Source organism: Mesoplodon bidens (genome assembly GCF_964165515.1).
Source record: "Mesoplodon bidens genome assembly, contig: HAP1_SCAFFOLD_146, whole genome shotgun sequence".
Classification (NCBI taxonomy): Eukaryota; Metazoa; Chordata; class Mammalia; order Artiodactyla; family Ziphiidae; genus Mesoplodon; species Mesoplodon bidens.
The window spans coordinates 985,003-1,009,737 of record NW_027672719.1 but is presented as its reverse complement, the minus strand read 5'-3'; the positions used below and the strand labels follow the sequence as shown (position 1 = coordinate 1,009,737).

Below are 24,735 nucleotides of genomic sequence, written 5' to 3'. Positions count from 1 at the left end.
TCTCTAGGACCACTTGTCTGGAGGAGCTGGCAGCTTGAGGATGCTCAAGCAATGTATGGAGAGGTGCACTTAGTGAAGAACTGAGGCCTCTTACCAAAAGCCATGGGAGTGACCCATCCTGGAGGTGGGTCCTCCAGCCCCAGACAAGCCTCCAGAGGACCACAGCCCAGCCACCACCATGACTGCCACCTCATGGACAAGCCTGAGCAAGAATCCCCCAGCGAAGCCATTCCCAACTTCCTGACTCAGAGAAACTAGGAGATAATAAATGTTTACTGTTGTTTTAGGCCATTACATCCTGCAGTAATTTGTTATGCAACAATAAGTAGCAAATACAGGTTTGGGCACCAGGAGTGGTGCAAAATTGAACAAAAACCCTACAATGTGGAGTGGTTTGGGATGGAACAGTGGCCAGAAGCTGGAGGACTTTGGCCAAGAGTCCTTGAGAAAGCGTGAATAGTCTTAGTAGAAGCCCGATGGCCTTTGAGGAGGCAGTGAGGGAAGGGTTCCAGGAAAGTGAGGAAAATGTTACTGGGGTTAAGGGATCCTTGTCAGGTGGTGGCAGAAGGGTTCCTAACACATTGCCTGTGGTCATGAGGAAGGTAGAAAATGTTTGTGATGAGGCTGAATGGTCTAGCTAGAGAGAGTCCCAGACAGAGTCTTGGAAGGTGCTGCCTGGTTACTTCTTGCTACTTATAGTGAAATGTGAGGGGGAGAGACAGTTAAAGGAAGGGCTGTTAAATCAGGGCAATGTTCTGGGCTTGAAAATTCCCTGCCTCTCCAGGTGGCAAATGAAATGTAAGAAACAGGTTCTGGGCAAAGATCAAATCAAGGGCACTCTCAAGAAAACACAGTCCAGAGAAGAAGCTGAGGGTGTGGTTGTAAAATCCTTTGTTAAGAATACAGATCCAGGGCAGTGTCCAAGAGAACCCTTCGGTCAAAGAACTGGGCTTCTAAGAAGCTTCTGTCCTTTGTCAGTCTTTGCAGAAGCCCATGGTGGAAGGGCTTGTGACAAAAAAGTCTGTGGGCGTGGTTTTTGCCTGATAGGATGAACCCCAATAAGAAGCACTGCCAACTCAGACTGACAGAGACCCACAAAAGTCAAAGAAGCGTCTGGACCCCCAAGCTTCTACAGGCAGGAAGCAGGCTATAAAACTATGCAGCCACATCCATAGGACACCTTTCATAGGAAAGGGAGGACGACTCAGAAGGCGGAACTCACGGACCAGGGGCAGAGCCAAGAGCCCTGGAAAGTCATTTCTGGGCAAGAGTTGGACTGAAGCCCAGTCAAGGAACTGCCGATATTTTCCCAGCTGGACTTCAGAACTGCTTTGGGCCAGGGACTCCTGTGTGCTTCCTGTTTTTCTTCTTTTGGAACAAGAGGAGTGTATGTAGCAGTGATGCTATGTCTGTCCCACCAATATGTGCTGGGTGTGTGAGGGACAGACCCTTTGTTCAGAGGTCTTCAGATTTCTGGAAGTAGTACTTGATGAGCTGAACGTAACGTACTACACCCATGAGCCCCATCTGTACCTGGACTTGATTTAGACGAGATTCTGGAATTTGAGCCGATGCTGTTACTGGGGTGAGATTCTGGGGGGCCTCGGGAGAGAGGAGGAGAAGTGTGAATCATTGAGGACCCGAGGGCAGGCTGTGGTAGCCGGCCTCCAAGATGACTGCTGATAATCCCCGCCTCCTGGTCTTCAGGCCCGTGTGTAGTCTTCTCCCACACTGGAGGGTGATGCCCTGGGTAACCATCAGGATACTGCAACAATGACAGAGCATGACTTCTGAGGCTTAGTCACAAGAGATGTTGCCATTTCCATCTTGTCCTCCAGGATCACTTGCTCAGGAGGAGCAGCTGCCGTGTCATGAGAACGCTCGAGCCACTCTCTGGGGAGGCCCATGTGGTGAGGAACCGGGGCCTCCTGCTGACACCCATGTGAGCAGCCGTGTTCGAAGTGGATCCTCTGGCCCAGGTCAAGCCTTCAGATGACTGCAGCCTTACGAGGGACCCTGAGCCACAGCCGTCCTGCTAAGCTGCTGCCAAATTCCTGACCCCACAGAAACCGTATAGATGATAACACATGTTTGATTTTGCTTTAGGCTACTACGTTTGGGGAGAATTCGTTATGCATTCATGATAACTAATACACATTCTGTGTTCATTTTACATGAAGGAGACAAAAAATGTTGAGTTCTAGTTAATGGTATATATGCTAAAACATTTAGGGGGAGGACTACAGATGTGTGCTATTTATTTTGAAATGCATCCAAAAAATAAGATGGATTAATGCAGGACAAGAAGGATGGGTAGACAGAAATGTAATAAAGAGTACAGCAAAGTGTTAGCGGTAGAATTAGGAGGAGAGCTGTCTCTATAAAATTCTTTTTGCTTTGCTGTATGTTTGAAAGTTTTCACATTAAAATGCTGGTGGGGGGCTTCCCTGGTGGTGCAGTGTTTGAGAGTCTGCCTGCCAATGCAGGGGACACAGGTTCGAACCCTGGTCTGGGAAGATCCCACATGCCACGGAGCAGCTGGACCCGTGAGCCACAACTACTGAGCCTGCGCGGCTGGAACTTGTGCTCCGCAACAAGAGAGGCCGCGATGGTTAGAGGCCTGCGCACCGCGATGAAGAGTGGCCCCTGCTCGCCGCAGCTGGAGAAAGCCCTCGCACAGAAGTGAAGACCCAACACAGCCATAAATAAAGAAATAAATAAAATTAAATTTAAAAAAATGCTGGGGGTAAATGGCTGAGTAATTTCTTAACTTGGGTGGTTGGTACATGAGCGTTCCTTAGATGATGATGATGATGATGTAAACTGCAGAGATACCTTTCATTTGCTCCTTAGTCTGTTTATTTCAGAATAATAACTATTATTTGAATGGCTGAGGGAAGTGACTAGGTGAGTGGTCCTGAGTGAGACCAGGGAAGGGTGTGGAGGCATCGAGAGACCTGGGGACTCAGAGGGGTCTGGGGCTGGGACACAGAAAACAGAGAATGGGACCTTCACACCAGTGGCCACAGAAGAAACCTGGGAATCATGCCAGGGACTAAGTCGACCCAGCTACTCTGCCAGTAAGCCTGGCAAGGCCAAGAGGATGGTGACAGACAGGAAGTCTCCTCCCCAAGTGCCATGAGGCCTTCTGGGGGGGAGGGGGGGAGAAGGAAACCCTGATGGCTGTGTGTCCCCAAAGTGACCAGGCTGTGAGTGACAGTCACTGAGATAACCAGCCTTAAATTTGACCGAAAAGCGTTATTTTAGATTAGATTGAATACATAACCTCCAGAGAAATAATTTTCTCCATAAGCCTCAGTCTCCTCTTACCTGTAAAATGGTAATAAAATATTTAAAAACCTCCTAAGGCAAGAGGGATTTCAGTTACCAATATGTCTGTACATCTGAGTTGAAGTATATAAATTTAGATTCTGATACAAATTCATATATATTCATATATATGTACAAACACACACACACACACACACACACACACACACTCACCACAGAGGTACTGACGTGTGCAGATGGGCAGAGCACAGTCTTGGAGGAGTTTGTACCAAAAAGTCAACAGGGAGAATTCTGGTGATAAGGGTGACAGCTTATCTTTTACTGTTTTCTAACTTTCTGCTTATCCCAATTTTTTCACATTTGATTATGTTCTACTTCAGAACCAGAGAACATAAGCAAAAGCCAGAGGAAGACAAATATCATACCATATTGCTTATATGTGGAATCTAAAAAAAGGTACAAATGAACTTATCTACAAAACAGAGATAGAGTTACAGATGTAGAAAATAAACTTATGGTTACCGGGAATAAGAGGGGGGAGGGATAAATTGGAAGAGAGGGATTGACATACACAATACTATACATAAAAGAGATAACTAAGAAGGACCTACTGGATAGCACAGGGAACTCTCCTCAATACTCTGTAATGGTCTATATGGGAAAAGAATCTAAAAAAGAGTGGATACATGTATATGTTGAACAGATTCAGTGTGCTGCATACCTGAAACTAACACAACACTGTAAATCAACTGCACCTCAATAAAAATTTTTAAAAAAAGGGGAAAGCAGAAACTGAGACCCGTCCTCCTAGCAAAAGCCCCTCCCCAAAGCTGCCAAGGAAGCGCCCATGAGTACCTTGCCTGATGATGGGAACGCTGTGGGCGGCTCTGTCCACCTTGAAGGAGAACATCTTCTCGCTGGCACTCACGGGCCGCCTGTGGGAGGCTGGTGGGACCATGGGGGGCTCGGGGGACCCCTGCGACCAGCTCCTCTGCACTGGCGCTGTCCAGATGCCCGGGTAGAAGGGGGTCTGTGGTGGTGAGGGTGACTGGTTCAGTTCCTGGGTGGCCCAAGGTGGCTGTGGCCTTGGCCAAGGTGCTGGGCCCCTCACCCATGGGAAGGAGACCTGCAGGGGCAGACAAGAGGGTCAGGGGAGGTTACGAGCAGCTGGGGTGGTCTTCACCTTTCTGTCCCGGCGACATAATTGCTGCCCTAGATTTCGGCGTATAAGTCACTTCTCCCAAGAATCCCTCCCACACTCTCCCCAAATTTGGGATGGCGGTCCCCACCATGGGTCACCTTGCACACTATCACACCACCATTTACTGGGTGCAGCCTTCGTGCCAGGCACCCAGTCAAGAGATTCACATGCATTACCTCATTTAATACCCCTGATGCTCTGTGATGAGCCCGAGGCTGAGCAAGACCTAGTGACTTTCCCAGGACCACAGATTTGGCAGTGAGCGTCTGAGCTGGTACAACGCCACCTCTGAGCTCTGAGAGGCTGACAGCTTTTTGTCTACCTTGCTCAGCACCGTATCCTCAGCTCCTAGAATAAACCCTTGGCACATACACAGTAGGTCCTTAAATATTGGTTGAAAGAATGAATGAACACATCTCCGAGATTCAAGCCCAGCTCTCCAGGACACACACATCCACACTGTGTGTCTCCCTGGCACTCCCATTCCACCTCTTCCCCGAAGCCGAGAGCTCTGGGGTGGCAGGCACCCCAACTGGCTCGAAACCCAGCTGGCTCATTAGCCTGTGATCCTCAACATCTGCCACATCTGATTCTTGGCAGACGCTCCATAAATATCTATCGAGGGAACCTTTTTTCATCTGACCCGGCGGAAGATGTCTCTATCTACTTTCATTAGAGAGCACATCAAAATCCATCTACACCAGGAGAAGCAAATGCTGAGAGGTGCTGACACCTGGCTTTTTCTTGGTTAATGCTGTTGTGGCCGTCCCTCCCTGTGCCTAGTGGTTAAACCGTGACATCGTGAATGCTACCATTTATTGTAATTACTCACCGATTTCTCGCGATAGCCCTGAAGGGGAGGAGCTCTCCTTATTCCTAGCTTACAAATGAGGCTTGGAGAGGTTAAGGACTTCACCAAGCTCAGGTGGTGGTGGAGAGGGTGGTGGGACTGGGGTTCTGGAAAGTTCTTTCCCTCTCTGTCTCTCTCTCCCTTCTCTGCCCCAACCCTACCCCCAGTCGCTTGGCAGAAAAAAACACACTTTTCAAGGAAGAAGCTAAGTTCAAAGGTTTCCCGCCTGTGGCGGTCACGTTTCTCTTTCTGCAGACTGCAGACACAGAATGAGAAACAGGACAGAATGCTTCCGAAATAGGAGCACTGGCAGACAGAACTTCCTATAGCTCCAGCTGGATTGTATTCAAGAGGAAGGTTCTCCACTCACTCAGGTTCCCAAACCAGTCTTTTAGCTACAGTCTTTCCCAGCCAAGTCAAGAATCTGGTGAATTCCCCTGAAGACTTTTTTGGAGTCAGGGAGAACACTGTTCGGGAAAATCAAACTCCAATTGCCTGGCGACACCTGGCCCAGCATTTATGATGACACTGGCCCCGTTGAAACCTGTTTCAGGAACGGACTTGGCAGTGTTCCAGAACTCTGTTACCTTATGTGAAGATCCGAATTTCTCTCCACTGTGGGCACCTCGGTCTCCACCTAAGCTTTCTTCCTTTCTCTCCTTTCAGAAGCTGAGGTGTCCTGCTCCTGCCTTGCACTCACTTCTCCATCCATCCGATCCCTTCCCGTCCTCTCCTCTGGGGCTGTCTTGCCTCAATCATTCCTACAACCTTTCCTCATCGATTTAATAAAGATTTATCGAATGAAAGGGCTGAAGGTGGGAAGGGGGAAATTTGAATATGTTTTACCCCCGCCTGATAGAAAACAAATCGAGAGACCACGGGTAGTGTGGAGGAATTCCCTTTTGTGCTGGGATGCTCAGGTAGATGTGCCTCACTGCCCACTAACTGCCAGGGTGCTAAAGGGAGTGCTCATATCTCATGACTCAAGTGGTTCACTGCCGTAGTGGACAGGCCGCAACCCACCTGGCTCTTCTGGAAATTCCAGGAATCTCCCTCCCAATCTGTCGGCCCATTGCTGTGGGTGGGGCTAAGCAATCAACCAATCACACTCCCTGGACATACTGATTGGTTCAGTGGTGGGGCAAGTGATGCAATCAGAGCCAAGGAGACCCAAGAAGACTTGGCTGGACACCAGGATCTGGAGTGACCTGGTGGGACTTCAGAATGCAGCCAGCATGAGGGAGTGGAGCCCAGACATGGAGAGAGGGAAGCTGTTTATTCAGTGGTGTTAGTATAGTCACATTTCTGTGAGATGGATCTCCAGAACTTTTTCGTCTTGCAAAATGTAAACTCTATTAACCATTAGACAACAACTCCCCATTCCCTCCGCCACCCAGCCCGTGGTGACCAACATTCTGTCTCTATGAATTGGACTACTCTAAGTACCAAGTACCTCAAATAAGTGAAATCACATGGTACCTGTCTTTTTGTGACTGGCGTATTTCACTTAGCATAAGGCCTTCAAGGTTCATCCATGTTGTAACATGTCAGAATTTCCTTCTTTTATTTTATTATTTGTGTGTGTGTGTGGTAGGCGGGCCTCTCACTGCTGTGGCCTCTCTCGTTGTGGAGCACAGGCTCCGGACGCGCAGGCTCAGCGGCCATGGCTCACGGGCCCGGCCGCTCCGCGGCATGCGGGATCCTCCCGGACTGGGGCATGAACCCCTGTCCCCTGCATCGGCAGGCGGGCTCTCAACCACTGCGCCACCAGGGAAGCCCTTCCTTCATTTTTAAGGCTAAATAATATTCCACCATACAGTTTAGAGTGTATTTTTTTTTATCCATTAAGCGTCATGGGCACTTGGGTGGTTTCTACCTCATGGCTATTATAACTATGCTGCTGTGAACATGGTGGGGAAAATAAGGAAGCTGGTTTTGAGCACTGGCTGGGGTGCTACCCTGAAGTGCTCCATCCCTGAGGCTGGCTAGAGCTGGTTTCTGTCGCTTGCAGCACACAGAGCCCGAACGATAGGGCCCCTAGTGGGAAGGAGCCAAAGATGTATAAACGCAGCAGAGACTCCAAGCTCTTCGGGTTTAAAAATTTAAAAATAAAGGTTTTTTTTTTTTTTTTTTCTCTGAAGCATGTTGGTTGAGGGTAGCTTTAGTTGGATGGTTAAAGTTGGTTTTCTCTAGTTTCCCGGCTTGCTTTATCAAAGGGAAGGTCAAGGTTTTCTCAGAAATTGCTGCTGGCAACTACAACGATACAGGCAGGGAGAAAAGCAAACATAAGAAGAAGACTCACATTAAAAGCTAGCTCTGGGCTGTACAGGAAGCATGGGGTCAAGGTCAGTTATCAACAAGTTTGTTTTTATTATTTATTTATTTTAGATTTAATTCTATTTATTTTTGTCTGTGTTGGGTTTTCGTTGCTACGTGCAGGCTTTCTTTAGTTGCGGCGAGCGGGGGGCTACTCTTGTTGTGCTGCGCAGGCTTCTCCTTGTGGTGGCTTCTCTTGTTTCGGAGTGTGGGCTCTAGGCGCATGGGCTGCAGTAGCTGGGGCACATGGGCTCAGCAGTTGTGGCACGTGGGCTCTAGAGCCCAGGCTCAGTAGTTGTGGCGCATGGGCTTAGTTCCTCCACGACATATGGGATCTTCCCAGACCAGGGCTCGAACCTGTGTCCCCTGCACTGGCAGGTGGATTCTTATCCACTGTGTCACCAGGGAAGTCTTCAAGTCTCTTTTTAGAAACTTTAGTTTAAAAATACATGCTAATGCCTTTTCTCTTTCTTTGTGTCTGTTCTCTGACCATATGGTATGTTGCCATGGTTGGGTTTTTTGTTTTGTTTTTGAGGTAGCATATGTGATACTCCTGATTTCTTTTCCATACTACCTTTAAAATAGCAGGTTGGGGCTTCCCTGGTGGTGCAGTGGTTGAGAGTCCGCCTGCCGATGTAGGGAACACGGGTTCGTGCCCTGGTCCGGGAAGATCCCACATGCCACAGAGCGGCTAGGCCCGTGAGACATGGCCGCTGAACCTGCGTGTCTGGAGCCTGTGCTCCGCAACGGGAGAGGCCACAACAGTGAGAGGCCCGTGTACAGAAAAAAAAAAAAAAGCAGGTTGTCAACCACCTGGACTAACCATGACCACATCCACGGCTGAATTTATATTAGCTTTAATAAACACAGGTCAATGATTTACTCAAGAAATCACTATCCATTTTTTTTCAGATTATCTATTTGTTCTTTGTGTTATTTCCCCAATATCTGCTTCTAACCCTGAAAAGAGTGTAAGTTGAATGGGACACCCTAAAAAAAATTCGAAGTAGTTTGCACATCGAGTGCCTACAGTACACATGAATTCTGCCAGGAAGCCCTGGAGCCTGCAGAGAAGGTGGAAACTTAGACCTTGCCCTTGGAGAGCTTGTTATGTGCTCTGCCATTTGTAAGTAATTGTGGACAATACAACGACTATGAGCCACTGTGTAGAGAAGCCACAGATGTGCCACAGACTGTGCTGGGCACTTAATGCATGTGGTCTCATCTGATCTCCAGAATAATCTTGCAGGAGGCATTTTACCCCTCATTGTGTGGATTAAGAAACTGAAGCTCAGAGAGGTTAAATGACTTGCCCAACGTCTCACGGCCAGGAAGTGGTGACACAATTTGACTCCAATACCTGTGCTCTTAGGACTTCTAGGTTACTCGAAGTCATGATTTATTACTTGCTTTCCATACTCACAAACGGATCTTAGACGACTGGTTAGTGAATGATAGGATATTTTCCAAGTTAAAAAAAGGAAATGAACATTAGATGGTGTGAAAAAACACAAGACATCGCATGGGCTACTTAGAAATGGGATTTTCTAGGAACACTGACAACTGTCTTATGGAAGTGTTATTCTTTCTGGTACATGCCACGCCCTGGAAGCAGCTCAGAGGACCCCAGCCCCCATCCGGGAAGACCTGTGGTATGTTCACTGCTGTACCAGAGGAGTGCTGGGGCCTGCTGGTACCCGCCCACGAGAACTGATTGTTAAATGTCCAGGAATTTTGCCAACTGGTTGAGAAACACAGCCATTAATAAGAATTAACTTACATAAATTTACAATTAAATTATATCAGAAACAATTGGTATACAAACTTAAAAGTCACCCCTTCCTAATTATTTTACTCTATTTTATTATTACCTATGCTCTTGAGGTTATTTCACTCTACTATATGTTTCTGTTGGAAATGTTACATAGTAATGTGTTACCACACCTCTCTTTCCTTCTCTGTATTCAGGGATGCGTCATTGGGAGCTTGAAATTGACCGTGGAGTGCATATTACACCATAGAAATCAGGAAATGTTATAAATGAGGGCTTGGTTTTTAAAAAGTTTTATAAATAGGTTTAATAATGGTGGTTCATGTAGAGCTTGATTTTGTTTGTTTGTTTGTTTTGTTGATTGCCTAGACTTAAGACAGTAACGGAGAAAATGTTAACAATGCAGATTATACAAAAGCATGTTGTGTCTTAGCCGTTATGTTATGAATAGAGCAAAAAATTGGGGAAACGTTCTTCGAGTATTTAAAAATTATTATCTGATGCAGCAACAAAGTCACTCATGTCACTGATGAACATGTGAAGTTCTAACGTCTTTCTTTTTTCACTTGTATTATTCATAAATCCAAAATATCCAAAAATACCCATCAGTGCTCAGGTTGGGAACTCTCTCATTCGTCAACTGCAATGAGAAATTGGCTATGGATACAAGAGTTCACCTAAAGTCAATGAAAGCATTCTGTGAGACTCAGCTGGCTATATAGAATTTACAAGAAAGAGTACTGTATATTTTGTTACATGGATAGACTGTGCTACACATTCTTTATATCAGTAAACCTTATGCTATGCATCCATGTACTTTACTTTTCCCAGAGAGCTGGTCATTAAATATTTACCAGCCAATTGCTGGCTGTGCTGGCACCCAGCAGAGTGCCTGCTACTCATGGTAGATGTTCGCTGACTGAGCTGAACAGTTGGCAAATGGAGTGTAAATAAAAAGCACTTTGATTCTGGGGCTGGGATGGGGAAAACACATGCTAAGCCTGGTGCATCTTGTAACAGCAGAGAGTAAGCAAGTGCCCAAAACGAAAAGGTGGGGAGATGCTCAAGGACACAGCAAGCAATCTGAAAGAGCTCCCAGTGGCCAAGGCTGGAAGAATTTGAGCGAAGAAATAGTTAATGAGTATTGGATTATAATTCAAAGTGTAAAATCAGTATACATGGATCCATACTGACATAGATACATTAGTGAGTAAATACATAAAGGAGGGAGAAGAGACCGGCTTCCTTACAGAAGAATTTAACATACATAGATGTGGAGCTTAATTCCCATGGTCTGGAAGGGCCTGGGGGGTAGGGGTGATGGTGGCGAGCAGGGACACTGACCGCAGCATGGAGGAGCCATGGACCTGGAAAGACAGAATGGAGACTAGAAAACATGGCCAGTAGATCTCAGAAGCCAGGAGAGGGTGCTACTTGGTGCCAGGACAAATGGCCTTTATCTCAACAGCTACCGGGGTGTCACCGTAACTCAGAGACGGGTAATAATTCTATGTCCCCAAGAAAAGGGTAAATCATGTACGGGGCTTCAGTGTGAGGAATCAGGGTTATACATTTAGAACACAGAACCGCCAAGTTATACATTATTTTTAGGTTTTGGAACTTAAAAGAATTAAGTCCCTTTGAGCTGTTCAGAAAAGCCATTCGTTTGGGGTTTTCCCAGCTGTGTTAAAGGAGATCTGGCCCATCTAATTTTCCCATTTTCTTGTAAATCTTCAATCTTACCGTTTTTCCTTTCCTTTCAAGTTCTAATCAGCTTCCTGGTCAGTCCATAAAATGGGAAATAGAATCTAATGAGAAAACAGCCGGATTTTTGCAAATAGCTTTTGCTACCCCTAGACTTGGCCTGCTTCAATTGGGTCTTGCCAGATAGAGAGACGGAATGAATGAATGAATGAATGATCATCAACTAAGTTCAGAGAAGGAGCAACGTGGTTCTGATTTGGTAACAAAGGGTGTGGTCTGCCAGAGGAAGCAGGACGCGGCCTGGTTCCTGACCGAGTCTGGGTTCTGTCTCAGCAGGATGCTAAGGGTTCAGCCCGCGCTCCCGTCTCCACCTCCCCCGATGTCATCTGCATCGCCTGTAGACATCTGGTGACAACACAGCCTCAGGGGTCCTTTTGTGTGAGTTTCTGCTGCAGAGGCCGAGCCTGAGGCTGTCTGCTGCCCCGTGCCCTCCACTTCACTGGTCTCGGGAAATCGCCTTTGATATGAAACACCCAGCCTAAGGAGTTCTCATCACATAAGTAAGTCCCCACGGGACCTGTAAGAGCACAGGGTAGAGGAAATCCTACAAGGTCAGGTAGGAGATGACAAAGCTTGACCAGAAAGAGGCTTTGTTCTGAAGGGCACCATACTCTCTGGTCATTCACTCAGTTGCCGGCTTCTCAACCCCCGGTACAGTAAAGCCACATCCTCCTCAACAACGGGCCCAATTCAGAGGTCCCAGGAACGTGGAAACACCACCCTTCTTGGGGATGGACAACTAAGGCCCAGACTCTGAGCTTCTCATCACACCAGTTCACCACAGGAGAGAAATGAGCAACTCTGCTTCCTTGGAGACTGGCCTGGGACTTTTCCAATGGAAAAGTGGATTATTCATCATTTTCCTCCCCCCAGATCCCTAGTGGCAAATCCCGTTAGGAAGGCTCCACTTAGGCAATAGGAATGCTTCCTAATGTCATGGACATCTTCTTTGTTTTTGCCTCCCCCGCATCCATTTCTTCCATCTTCTGGATGGGCACCTTAATTTTTTTGCAGAGAAGACACCCTTTCCCTGACAATCCTGAGTCCATAGAACTCTGACCCTTCCACCCCAGGGGTGAGACCATAACCCAGGTCTGGCCAATCAGAGCATTCCTGGCCCCTGGCCTCAGTGATTGGTTCAGGGGAAGCCACGTGATCCAAGCCACTGTCAATGAAGATGCTGGCTCTATCCCTGGAACTGCTACTTTGTAGGGTGCTGGGGCTGCTGGTGGCCACTTTCCTACAGGTGAGGCAAGAGTCTGTCTGAGATTGGGAAGCTAACAGGGAAGAAAGAGTCAGATTCCTGACCATGATTTGGGCGCCTGGATCCAGCTGGGCCTAAGCTGCAGCTTTTGGCCTTTTCAGTTCCATGAGCTTTTTTTTTTTTTTTTTTTTTGCCTAGGCTAGTTTTAGTTGGTTTTATGACACTTGCAAACAATCAAATTTCCTGGACAGTATGCTTACTGAGACTTTAGCATAAGCATCACTATGTACTCAGAGTGAAAGTTGTTTTAAAGGTTATGACATGCTCAAATAAAACCCACCAGACTGTCATCATGCACCAAGTTTACCTTTCAACTTATAAAAGTAAAGCAGCATCTCCAGAGAAGAATGATTTAAGACCAAGGAATCAATCATAAGACAAGTAGTAAAACGCTGCTTAGAGAAACTTAGATAGATAAATAGTCCTCTAGCTACAGCAGGCTTCAGACTACAAACCCCAAATTTCTGCTTCAAAAGTGACTCAGGGAAGACATTCCATAGTTTCATTTATTTCGTTTTTTGGCCTCACCGTGCACTTGTGGGATCTTAGTTACCTGACCGGGAATTGAACCCAGGCCCTCAGCAGTGAGAGCACTGAGAGCACTGAGTCCTAACCACTGGACCACCAGGGAATTCCCAACAGTCCACAGTTTTAAAAGAAAACTTTCCAGTTGAAGAAACAGGTAAAATTTATAATATGCATCTGTTGTATATATAATATGTTAATGTCTAGTACATTTATCAGATCCATGTCAATGTAATTATATTATTACTATATTTGCAAATGCATATATATGTGTATGTGTATTTAGAACCACATATTTCCAGCTCTTTTTTAAAGAGGTATTGAAAAGCCTGTTCAAAATTTAGTTTTCCAACTTGTCTGTTTTTTCTTATTCCTCAGTAAACTTAAGCAATTAACCAGCACATTTCCTGGCACACAGTAAGGCTCAATCTGAGTGAGTTCTTTCTCCCCAGCTCCCCCCTCTATTTTAAGTTCTTCTTTTAGAAACCAAGTCAAATGAAAGAGGCAGGACTGCATAGTGTTACAGGCAGAGGCTGGTCAACGTTTTCTGTAGAGCCAGACAGTAAGCATTTCCAGCCCTGTGGGCCATAGGATCTGCCCAGCTTACTCTGCCATTGTAGCCGACAACACAGGCAATACTGAAATGAATGGGATGGCTGTGTTCCCAGGAAACTTTACAGAAACAGGCGATGGACCGCACTTGGCCCTGGGCCATAACGTGCCGACCTCAGGTTAAGACCTTGGGATCCGGCATCACACAGACTCTGGTGCGGCTCCCGGCTCTGCTCCGTCTCTGGGACCCTGACGAGTGTGTCATTTCTGTGCCTTGTCTGTAAGACACAGGGATACCAACAGCCATTTCTTAGTCTGTGAGAAGTGGGTGAGACAGTGCACGTGAAATGCTGGGAACACGTCCTGGTCCATAATAAATGAGCATAAAACATTAGCCACCAGGTGTGATCACCATCGTCAAAAAAGGAGAAGAAAGGGCGCAACTGAATTTGTCCAGGAACGGCAGCAATATCCCTGGTAAAGAGTTAGTGGGTAGACTTCCCTGGGGGCTCAGTGGTTAAGAATCCGCCTGCCAATGCAGGGGACAGGGATTCGAGCCCTGGTCCAGGAAGATCCCACATGCCGCGGAGCAACTAAGCCCATGGGCCACAACTACTGAGCCTGTGCTCTAGAGCCCGCGAGCCACAACTACTGAGCCCGCGTGACACAACTACTGAAGCCCACGCACCTAGAGCCCATGCTCCGCAACAAGAGAAGCCACCGCAAAGAGAAACTCGCGCACTGCAAAGAAGGGTAGCCCCCGCTCGCCGCAACTAGAGAAAGCCCGCGCGCATCAACGAAGACCCAACGCAGCCAAAAATAAATAAATAAAATAAATAAAATAATTAAAGAAAAAAAGTTAGTGGAGCCAGGGACTTCCCTGGCCGTCCAGTGGTTAAGACTCCACGCTTCCAGTGCAGGGGGTGCAGGTTTGATCTCCGGTTGAGGACCTAAGATCCTGCATTGGTGTAGCCAAAAAAAAAGTTAGTGGAGCCAAACAAGCAAGGAAGCCAGATAACTGAAAATGCAGTTTCTCCTATTATCAGTGGCTTTCGTTTTTACCCACATAATGAATCATCCCCTGTCAGCGTGTGAAATTGCAGGTTGGACTGGGAATTGCAAGACCTTCCTTAACCGCTGGGCAGTGAAGGACCTGCCTCGGCTCTCACGGCCCCACGATGCTTCGTGCTACTAGGAAAAGGCTCCAAGGGACTCAGGAGAGCCGGCTTTTAATCCTGCCTCTGGATCTATATGATTGATGCCTAACCTTGGGGAAGTCACTGAAACTCTCTGAGCCTCAGTTTATGCCATGATAGGGGTGGTCCCAGGGACCTCTATAAAAACAACTGAAGGGGGAAAGGGGACCTGGGATTAATGAGTAGCTCCTTGGCAGAAATTGGAAATTGAAGCTCAGAAAGGTAAAGCTAGTTGCAGCTGGCATTTCAACTTGGGTCCATCCAACTCCAAAGCCCTTGCTTTCTCGATTGTGTTCTGCAGAGCTTCCCCATTAAAGCAGCAAGGAATATTGGCCGACAGAGGGCGCTCTTCTCGCAAGACAGGACGTCATGACATTGCAGGGACAGAAGACAGTATCCAGGAGCCACGTGGGAGAGTCTGGCTGGACTGGGAACAGGGCAGAGCAGGCTACAGGGAAGGCCAGACACAGGCAGTCATGGGGATGGGGCTGCCGACAAGGAGCTGTCAACCCCCTCATGGAACAACTCGGCACGTCATTTGTGGCGCCTGGCTTCCTTTTTCATTGTGGCCATTTCCATCCGTTTTGCCGTATTTCAGAACAGAGAAAGACATGATTGATACATACGGGTGACGTGGGTTTCCTGACTCAGCTGCCTTGTAAGAACGGCGCCACTGTGACTAGCACAGCTTGTTTCCACACCTCCTTTCCCAGAGCTCAGAAAGCACGAGTAAAGGCAACAACCAACAAAACCCACAACACGGCGGCACACCTGACTCTGGGACTTCAATTTCCCACGCCTGGTGCCAAGACTCTATGGGATTAATCAACGGTTGCTTCAGGGCATTGCAGATGGCCCTGCGGGTTATGTCCTGCACAGTTTCAGTGGGCGCCATCCACATGGACTACGTTGTGAATGGTGACCCTGGAGCTGTGCAATATGGCAGCCCTAGGTTATACTTTGATGAGAGAGCTATAATTTACACAGTATGGTCCTGGGGGCTTCCCTGGTGGCGCAGTGGTTGAGAGTCCACCTGCCGATGCAGGGGACACGGGTTTGGGCCCCGGTCCGGGAAGATCCCACATGCCGCGGAGCGGCTGGGCCTGTGAGCCATGGCCGCTGAGCCTGCACGTCCGGAGCCTGTGCTTTGCAACGGGAGAGGCCACAACAGTGAGAGGCCCGCGACCACAAAAAAAAAAAAAGGATGGTCCTGGGCACAACCTGGCTGCCAATGCACTTTGTCAAACAAGAGTTTTTCTTTATATTTTTCCATCTTGTATGTTATTCTATGGGTAATTTATCTGCAAATGTATTTATCTGCTAGCGGGGGCAGGTCTTGGGAGGTTTCCCTGTCCATAAGGACACTTACAAAGGAGGCATCTTGGCTGCTCCATGCTGGTTTGCTTGACTCTAAAGCTGAGGGTTATCATGTGCTTATTAGGTGCCAGACGCTGGACTAAGCAATTTACGCACTTTGCCCACTTAATACCACAGTCACTCAAGGTGGTAGGAACTATTGTTACAGGAGTGGGGACCGAGGCCCTGAGAGGTAGATGATTTGTGCACGTCCAGTATAAAAGCCGGTCAAGAGCAGGGCTGGGACGGCGCTGGAGTCAGCCTGACCTCAGGGCACGTGCTCTAACCACTGAGACATCTGCAAACACATCTGGATTCCTAACCGCCCCGCACCTCACCCGCCTCCCCCAATAAAATGCCGTCACACCCTCCTCTATTGGTTAGGGTCACCACAAAACCTGAAATAAATGCTTTCATTTGGGAACTCTTTGTCGGGAGAAGAACAGTTCTCATCATACTGAATCTGTATGATATCAGGGCAGTCCTCCGTGGAAACTCCATCCAAGGAGGAAACACAGCGCCCTCACCAGGGACCCCAAAATCAATTGGAAACAAGAATAGGCCGGAAGCAAGACGGCCACGAATTTTTTAGAAAAACTGGGCTTCAAAATATTTGATGAGAGATGCTCCTCAATACCTCTCCCTTTTCCCCTCTTCCTTTCTCTTCTTTTAAATAGCCAGCAGCTTGGGGTCATCAGGAAGTGGAATTTGTAGGAAGGTGTCAGTCAGTCCACAGGCTGCCCTCACACGGACGCTGCAAAGGACCCCTCCATGAATATGAGCATCATGGATGGAAGCTCCTCAAGCTGGGGACGCCCCGGCAGAGAGCACTTTCGAGAAGATGGGGCTGTGGAGAGTCCTGCAAAGTGTCCTGGGCACAGGCCAGGGCAACACTTGTGCAGCTGCCTGCAGTCAACTGAGGAATGAAGCAAGGTGCAAGTGCGTGTAGGAATAAGAATTGAAAAAATCCGTGCATATTCGAGTGACCGTGAGAGTATGCTTTCCTCGGTGTGAAAACCAGTCAAGGCTACTGCTCCAGCTAGCATCAGACTAAATGGTTTTCTCCCCTCCTTTTTCCGCAAGTGGGGATAGTGTTTAATTTGCACTGACTAGCTGTGTGGCCCTGGGGAAATTACTTAACCTCTCTAAGTTTCGGATTCCTTGTCTGTCAAATGGGGATCATGGGAGAACCCATCTCATAGGTTGCTATGAGCGTGAAATAAGGGAGAGCAGGTGAATTGCTTAGCACAGTGCTGTTCACGTCAGTGATTCCTCCTGCTGCTCTCCTGGTTTCTCTTCTTACAAAGCATCTTCTTCCGTCTTATCTACTCAAGGTTAGAGGTCGTCATCACTTTTTCCCACAATTATATAAGAAGTACCTTGTAAAATAAAGTCCCCATTCCATAGTTGTACACCCGTGTGCATAACAAACTTACTCAAAATGGCCAAAAGATGGAAGCAACCCAAGTGGCCATGGATGGATGAACAGGTAAACAAAATGTGGTGAATCCATACAATGAAATATTCAACTGGAATGAACCATGAGGATATCATACTAAGTGAAATAAGATGGTCACAAAAGGACAAACAATGTAAGATACCATTTATATGAGGAACCTAGAATAGTCCAATTCACAGACACAGAAAGCATGGTGGGAGGGGAGGAAGGAAGCAGGGGGTTTGATGTGATGGGCATAGAGTTTCAGTTTGGGAAGATGAACAAAGTTCTGAAGATGGATGGGGGTGATGGCTGCACAACAGTGTGAATAGATTTAATGCCACTGTGAACTGTACACTGAAACATGGTTAAGATGGTAAATTTTATGTGTATTTTACCATAATTTTGAAAATTAAAAGTTAAAAACAAACCCCAAAATGAAATACCTCCAAGGTTTCTCCGAGGTTTGGGGTGATAGAAATGGAGGAAAATGTTCTGAGAGCAGGTTGTGGTGATGGCTGCACAACTCCATCAATATATTCAAATTGATTGAATTGGACACTTCAAATGGGTGAAGTTTCTGTTATGTAAATTGTACTTCAGTGAAGCTGTTAAGAGCAAGCAAGCAAACAAACACATGCTGTGATCCGGAGGAAGCTTTGGAGGATGAAGGAGCTGTTCACTGTCTTGATTGTGGCTATGGTTTCACAGGTGTACCCATATGTCAAAGCCCATCCACTTACAGACTTTAAACATGTGCTGTTTATTGCATGTCAATTATATCTTACTAAAGCTGTGTTTTAAAAAGGCAGAAGAGTATTCCATATATAACGAACTCCTTATAATATATTAAACTCCTTAGAATATATTAAACAATATAATTTATTAAACAATGCCCCCTTTGGATGGAAATTTAGGTTTCAAATTTTATGCCCCTATAAATAATGGTTCAATAAATATCTTTGTAGGAAAAAAGAAGAAAAAAATGCAGATATTGTTTGCTGCTCCCCCTCTTCTTCTCCCCACGGGCAAGCCACAAAGTCAGAATTTCCCAGGGAGGGGGCCTGGGAACCTGTAATTTGACTGAACATTCCTGAAAAATTCTTGGAATCAGACATGTTGGGGCACATTGAATCAAACTTCATGAACTTGGATTTTCAGGCTTGGCAGTGTGAAATCCCCTTTTCTTTGATCCCTAAAAAATTCTGTAAGTGTTCCATACAAATGATTCTAAATTTCGGTTTCCCTCCTATTGGCGGTGCATCAGAATCATCAGGGAGCTTGTGAGAATGCATATTCCCAGGGAGGATGTGTATGGTTGCCAGATTTCGCATAAATAAAGAAATGAATAAATCAATATATAATAAACTATAGGGTGTCCGTTAAATCTGAATTTCAGATAAACACCAAATAATTTTTTTAGCATATGTGGTTCCTTGCAATAGTTGGGCCACACCTGTACATAACAATTATTTGTTGCTTATCTGAAATTCAGATTTAACTGGGTGTCCTGTATTTCATCTGGGAATCCTAAGTATGAGTCCTCAGGCCTGGGGTGAAGCCCAGATCTGCACTGTTGGTCTGCTCCCCACGTGCTTCTGACGAGGGGGATCCTTAGAACCCATGTTGAGAACCCCTGATCAGGTCAACACCTTCTATGTCAGGAGCCCCTCCTCAGGGCGGCCAGTGGATCCCAGTGCATCCCACAAGTGAGCACACTTTAATGTTGGTCCAAGGAGGAAAAGGGGGCTGAGAAGCAGCAGGAGAAAACTGTCCCAGGTTTTCAAAGCCAAACGTGGTGGATACGGTGTCACGGGCCCTGCAGCCTGAGGGACGGTGCTCATCTTCTCTGAGTGAGTATTTAAGGCTGCCTAGTGGACCCACACCCCAGGATTCTGTCTAGATTCTCTAAACTTTATTTATTTATACCCAGCCTCGTCCCAGAAAGGACTTTAAGCCTGGGAGGTCTCAGTCCATGCAGGGTTCTTGGTGCTGGGGAGTGAGGTTAACACGCCGTCTCTCTGGGACACACACGACAGGTATTCATTGTGTGCTCACCACGAATGGGCATTATTCTGGGAGCTTTACAATGATAACCATCTCATTTAGCCCTCGAGATAAGCCTGCAAGGTCATTGCTGTCGTTGGCCCCATTTTGTAGATGAGGAAACCGAGGTTCCGAGGGGTCCAATGGTTTGTGCAAGAGCGCACCGAGTAGGCCAGTGGCAGAGCTGGGGTTCTGACCCAGGACTGTGTTGCTAACCAGCCCCCATCCTGCCTCCCTACTGAACCAGATACTTCTTGTCACTGAGCTTTGCTGGGCGAATTTTGGGTTACGTTCCGCTTAACCTGGGGCCATACTTTAGGTCCTGATCCCGGGAACATTTCTGATCCGGTGTGATAACAGCTGGCAGGCCTTGAGCGTCTACTCTGGCCAGAGACTTTGACTTTTTATACATAGATACTCTCTCAACGCCCTGCACCGCTAAGAAGACCCAGACCCAGGCATACAGAGAAGCCTGGCCGAGGTCACAAAGCTAGGAAGTTGCAGAGCACTGATCTGCCTAAAAAGGAAGCATCCATCTCTGCATCTTCAGAAGCACACACTTGCTTTCCACCTCCCCTCGCCAAGCTTCACTTTTCAGGAAAACGCTCTCGCTCCGGGCTGGTCGCTAGGCAACCCTTGCATGTAATTCCACGAAATGCCCAGAAGAGGGCGCGACGACTCGCTCTCCCCGGGCACCCACGCGATGGGGCTGAACTTCGCAGAATCGCGAAAGCAAGAGTGACGCGCTCCAGACGAACTCCACCTGTGGCCGTACCCGAGCCCTAGGCTGCACGGAAGGTGGCACAACACGGCACCTCTGCACCCCACCCCACCCCACCCCCGCAGGGGCCTGGACTCACCGAGGCTGGGTTTTCGATGACCAGTTCGTAGGTCAGCCCTCTGGACCCAAACCTCAGGATGTCTCCGGGTAGGAGCTTCACAGCCACGTTCTGAATGTGGCACTCATTGACGAACGTGCCGTTGCAGGAATTGAAGTCGTGGAGAACAAAGCTGCTTTCGGCCTCATTATATTCAATGAGTGCGTGATGGTTGTCGACGTCTGCAGACTGAAATGCAGAAGGGGGACAGTCAGAGCCAGCAATAACAGGAATAACAAGGAATAACTAGTGCCACTGACACTGGGGGCCCCAATGTGCTAACCACTTCATCTGGCTGGACAGTCACTGCAATCCTCATTTTAAGAGGAGGATGCTGAGGGTCAGAGAGGTTACGTGACTTGCCTAAGGCCACACAGCTAGTGAGTGGAGGGTCACCAGACCCTGACAGCAGACCCAGAATAGATGCCCAGTTTTGGGGTAGGGCGTCAGGCAACACAGAGGCAAGAGGGAACTCGGGGGGAATTGGCCAGGAATTGGCCACTTGATAGTTCTCTGATCCCATGCAAGGATCCTTTTGGTTGTCCCGAGTGGCAAGACAGCAGAAATGGCCCAACACAAACCAGAAAGGTCAGTTGGCAAGTGACAACTGTCCATTTACTGCAAGTGTTAAAGTTCAGGGGAGGTTTTGTAATAATTGTTGTATGTTCTATTCATTTTTAAAATAACATGTTTTTTGTAATAATGCAGAAAATGAGAACTAGAGAAAAACACAAAGAAGACATTAAAATCACTTAGACTCCCGTCCCCCAGAGGCAGGCACCGAGAACACGGTGGTTCACATCCTTCCAGTCTTTTCTCTATGCTTACAATCTTTTTAAAAAGTTTAAACACAATTGAGCTCACACCACAAAACATAGTTTTATAACTACCTTTTAAAAGCCTTGGTGTACAATGAAGGTTTTTCCCATGTGCTTAATTATTACTGTTGCTTCTTAAAAGCTAATCAGAATTTATCTAACCAAAGATGATCTATTTTTCAATAGGGGCCCTGGTGTGACCACATTTCCCTCAAAAGAGAGAGACCCCAGACAGTGATTTGTCAGTGGCCTCAGAAACCTCCTGTGTAACCACTTTAATAAGAAGAATGAGCAAAACTCGGCACCAAGGAGGAAATATCACATCCCCACCTGGCCCCGGCGCCCTGGACTATGGGCTGCAGGGCACGTGCGAAGTCCTGTGTCTTCTCAGGACACTGCCTATGAGCCATCCACTCCAGCCTGAGACTTTGCAAATATTTTCTAAGTCACTCTTCTCAGAGTGCCTCACCCAAATTTCATAGAGAGTACTTGGACTTAGAAATCTATACTAATGTCCCACAATATAATTATAACCAATAGCTTATATTAATAATAGCTTATAGTATATGAATAGATAATAATATAACTGCATATATTAGTAGAATATATTAATGACACATTATGTGTAATTACACAAATGCCAGGAAATTTGCTAAGTGCTTTACTGCATTATCCCGTTTCATCTTCACAATAATTCAAAGGGATACTTCCTCATTTCAAAAAAAATTTAATTTTTTATTGAAGTCTAGTTGATTTACAATGTTGTGTTAGTTTCAGGTGTACAGCAAAGTGATTCAGTTATACATATATATAATATCTATTCTTTTTCAGATTCTTTTCCATCACAGGTTACTGCAAGATATTGAATATAGTTCCCTGTGCTGTACAGTAGGTCTGATAGTTACTCATTTCTTAGATGAGGAAACTGAGGCATAGAACGATTAAGTGTGCCCACAGTCAGCCACTTTGACTCGCTTGGCTTGTTCCCAGGTTTGCCTGATTCAAATGACTGTGCCTTTACCCACTTTTCAAATTCCTACCAAACACTTTGGCACTTAAAATACTGAAACACAAGAAGAAAGCAGGAGTAGCTCTATTAATTTCGGGCAGAGCCAACTTCAGAGGAAGAAAAGTTATCAGGGATAAAGAGAGGCGATACATAGTGATAAAGGGGTCGATTCTCCAAGCAGACATAACAGTCCTTCATTGTATGTACCCAACAATAGAGCATCAAAGTATGGAAGGCAAAAACTGATAGGACTGCAAGGAGAAGCAGATGAATCCATCATGGTAGCTGGAGACCTCAACAGCCCTCTGTCAGTGATGGGCAGACCCACCAGGCAGAAAATTAGGAAGAATGAAGTTGAACTGAATAGCACTACCATCATCTGGATCTAACTGGCAACCACACAGCTTCATCCCACAGCAACAAAACACACATCCTTCTCAAGCTCCCATGGAACATTCATGAAGCAGACCACATTCCAGGCCACAAAATATACCTCAACAAATGTAAAAGAATAGAAATTATGCAAAGTACGTTTTCAGAACACAATGGAATTAGGCTAGAAACCAATACCAGAAAGACAGCTGGAAAATCCCCAAATATTTGGAGATTAAACAACACACCTCTAAATAACAGATGGGTCAAGGAGGGAGTCTCATGGGAAATAAAAATTTATTTTGAGCTAAATGAAAATGAAAATACAACCTATGAAAATTTGCAAGATGCAGTGAAAGCAGTGCTTGGAGGGAAGTTTATGGCATTGAAGGCATACATTTGAAAAGATCTAAGCTTCCACCTTATGAAACTAGAGAAAGAAGAGCAATATAAGCCTACCACAAGCACAAGAAAAGAAGCAATGAATGAAATAAAAAGCAGGAAAACAATAGAGAAAAGTCAGCAAAATAAAGAGCTGTTTGGTTTTTTTTTTTTTGTAAAGATCAATAAAATTGACAAACCTCTAGCAGGATAACCAAGAAAAAAAGAGAGAAGATACAAATTACTCAAATCAGAAATGAAAGCGATGGCATCACTACTGATCTCATGGACACTGAAGGGATAATAAAGGAATATTATGAATAATTCTATGCCCACAGATTTTATAAGTTAATGAAGTGGACCATTTCCTTGAAAGACACAATCTACTGAAACTCACACAAGGAGAAATAAATACTCTGAATAGACTCATATCTAGTAAAGAATTTGAATCAATAATGAATAACCTTCCAAAATGGAAAGCACCAGGCCTGGATGGGTTCACTGGTCAATTCTATCAAACATTAAGGAAAGAATGATATCAGTTCTAAATAATCTCTTCCAGAAAATAGAAGAAGAGAGAACACTTCCCACCTCATTCTGTGAGGCCAAGCTTATTCTAATAGCAAAACCAGATAAAGATATTGCAAAACAGGAAAATTGCAGACCAATACCTCCCATGAACATAGATGCAAAATCCTCCACAAAATATTAGCAAATTGAATCCAGTGATGTATAAAAAGACTTCTACACCACAGTCAAGTGGGATTTATTCCAGGTATGCAAGGCTGGTTCAACATTTGGAAATCAATTAATGTAATCCATCACATCAACAGCGTAGAGAAGAGAAATCGCATTATCATAACAGTAGATGCAAAAAGAGCATTTGACAAAATTAAACACCATCCATGATAAACTAACAAACCACCAAACCACCACAACAACTCTTGGCAAATTAGGGATGGAGGGGAACTTCCTCAACCTGATAAAGTACATCTATAAAAACCCTAAAGCTAACGTCATATTTAATGGTGAGAACCTAGAAACTTTCCAATTAAGATCAGGAATAAGGTGAAGATGTCCCCTTTCACCACTCATTTTCAACATTGTACTGTATGTCCTAGCTAATGCAACAAGGCAAGAAAAGAGAATAAAAGATAGATTGGGAAGGAAAAAGAAATCTTCTTTGGTGAGGTGTTTGTTCAGATCTTTTGCCCATTTTGCAGATGGCATGATTGTCTATGCAGAAAATCCCAAAGAACCGACAGAAAGCCCTCCTGGAACTAATGAGCAATTGTACCCAGGTGGCAGAATACATGATTAATATACAAAAGTCAATTGCTTTCCTATATACCAACAATGAACAAGTGGAATATGAAATTAAAAACACAACATCATTTACATTAGCACCAAAAAAAAAATGAATTACCTAGGAATAAATCTCACAAAATACTTAGCTATGTGAAGAGGTATATGAAGAAAACTACAAAATGTTGATGAAAGAAATCAAAGTAGTCTAAATAAATGAAGAGATATTTCATGTTTATTTGAAATTCCTTAATGATATATGATGTTTAACATCTTTTCATATGCTTATTTGACATCTGTAGCTTTTCTTTGGTGAGGTGTCTGTTGAGCTCTTTTGCCCATTTTTAAGTTGGGTTGTTTGGTTTCTTACTGTTGATTTTTAAGACTCATTTATATTGTTTA

General features: G+C 45.8%; 2 protein-coding genes across 2 annotated transcripts in view; both read right to left on the bottom strand.

The window, feature by feature from the left end:
* Positions 1-24,735, bottom strand: part of LOC308609763 (forkhead-associated domain-containing protein 1-like) — a 200,206-nt gene that overhangs the window by 47,701 nt on the left and 127,770 nt on the right. The gene's annotated exons all lie outside the window — the stretch shown is intronic.
* Positions 1-24,735, bottom strand: part of LOC308609766 (forkhead-associated domain-containing protein 1-like) — a gene marked incomplete at its 3' end in the record, with an annotated part of 72,494 nt that overhangs the window by 31,913 nt on the left and 15,846 nt on the right. The window contains exons 2-3 of the mRNA XM_081259063.1: positions 20,431-20,637; positions 4,147-4,417 (exon numbers count right to left, since the gene is read on the bottom strand). Of these exons, the coding sequence (XP_081115189.1) occupies positions 4,147-4,417; positions 20,431-20,637 (478 nt within the window). The remainder of the gene's footprint in view (positions 1-4,146; positions 4,418-20,430; positions 20,638-24,735) is intronic.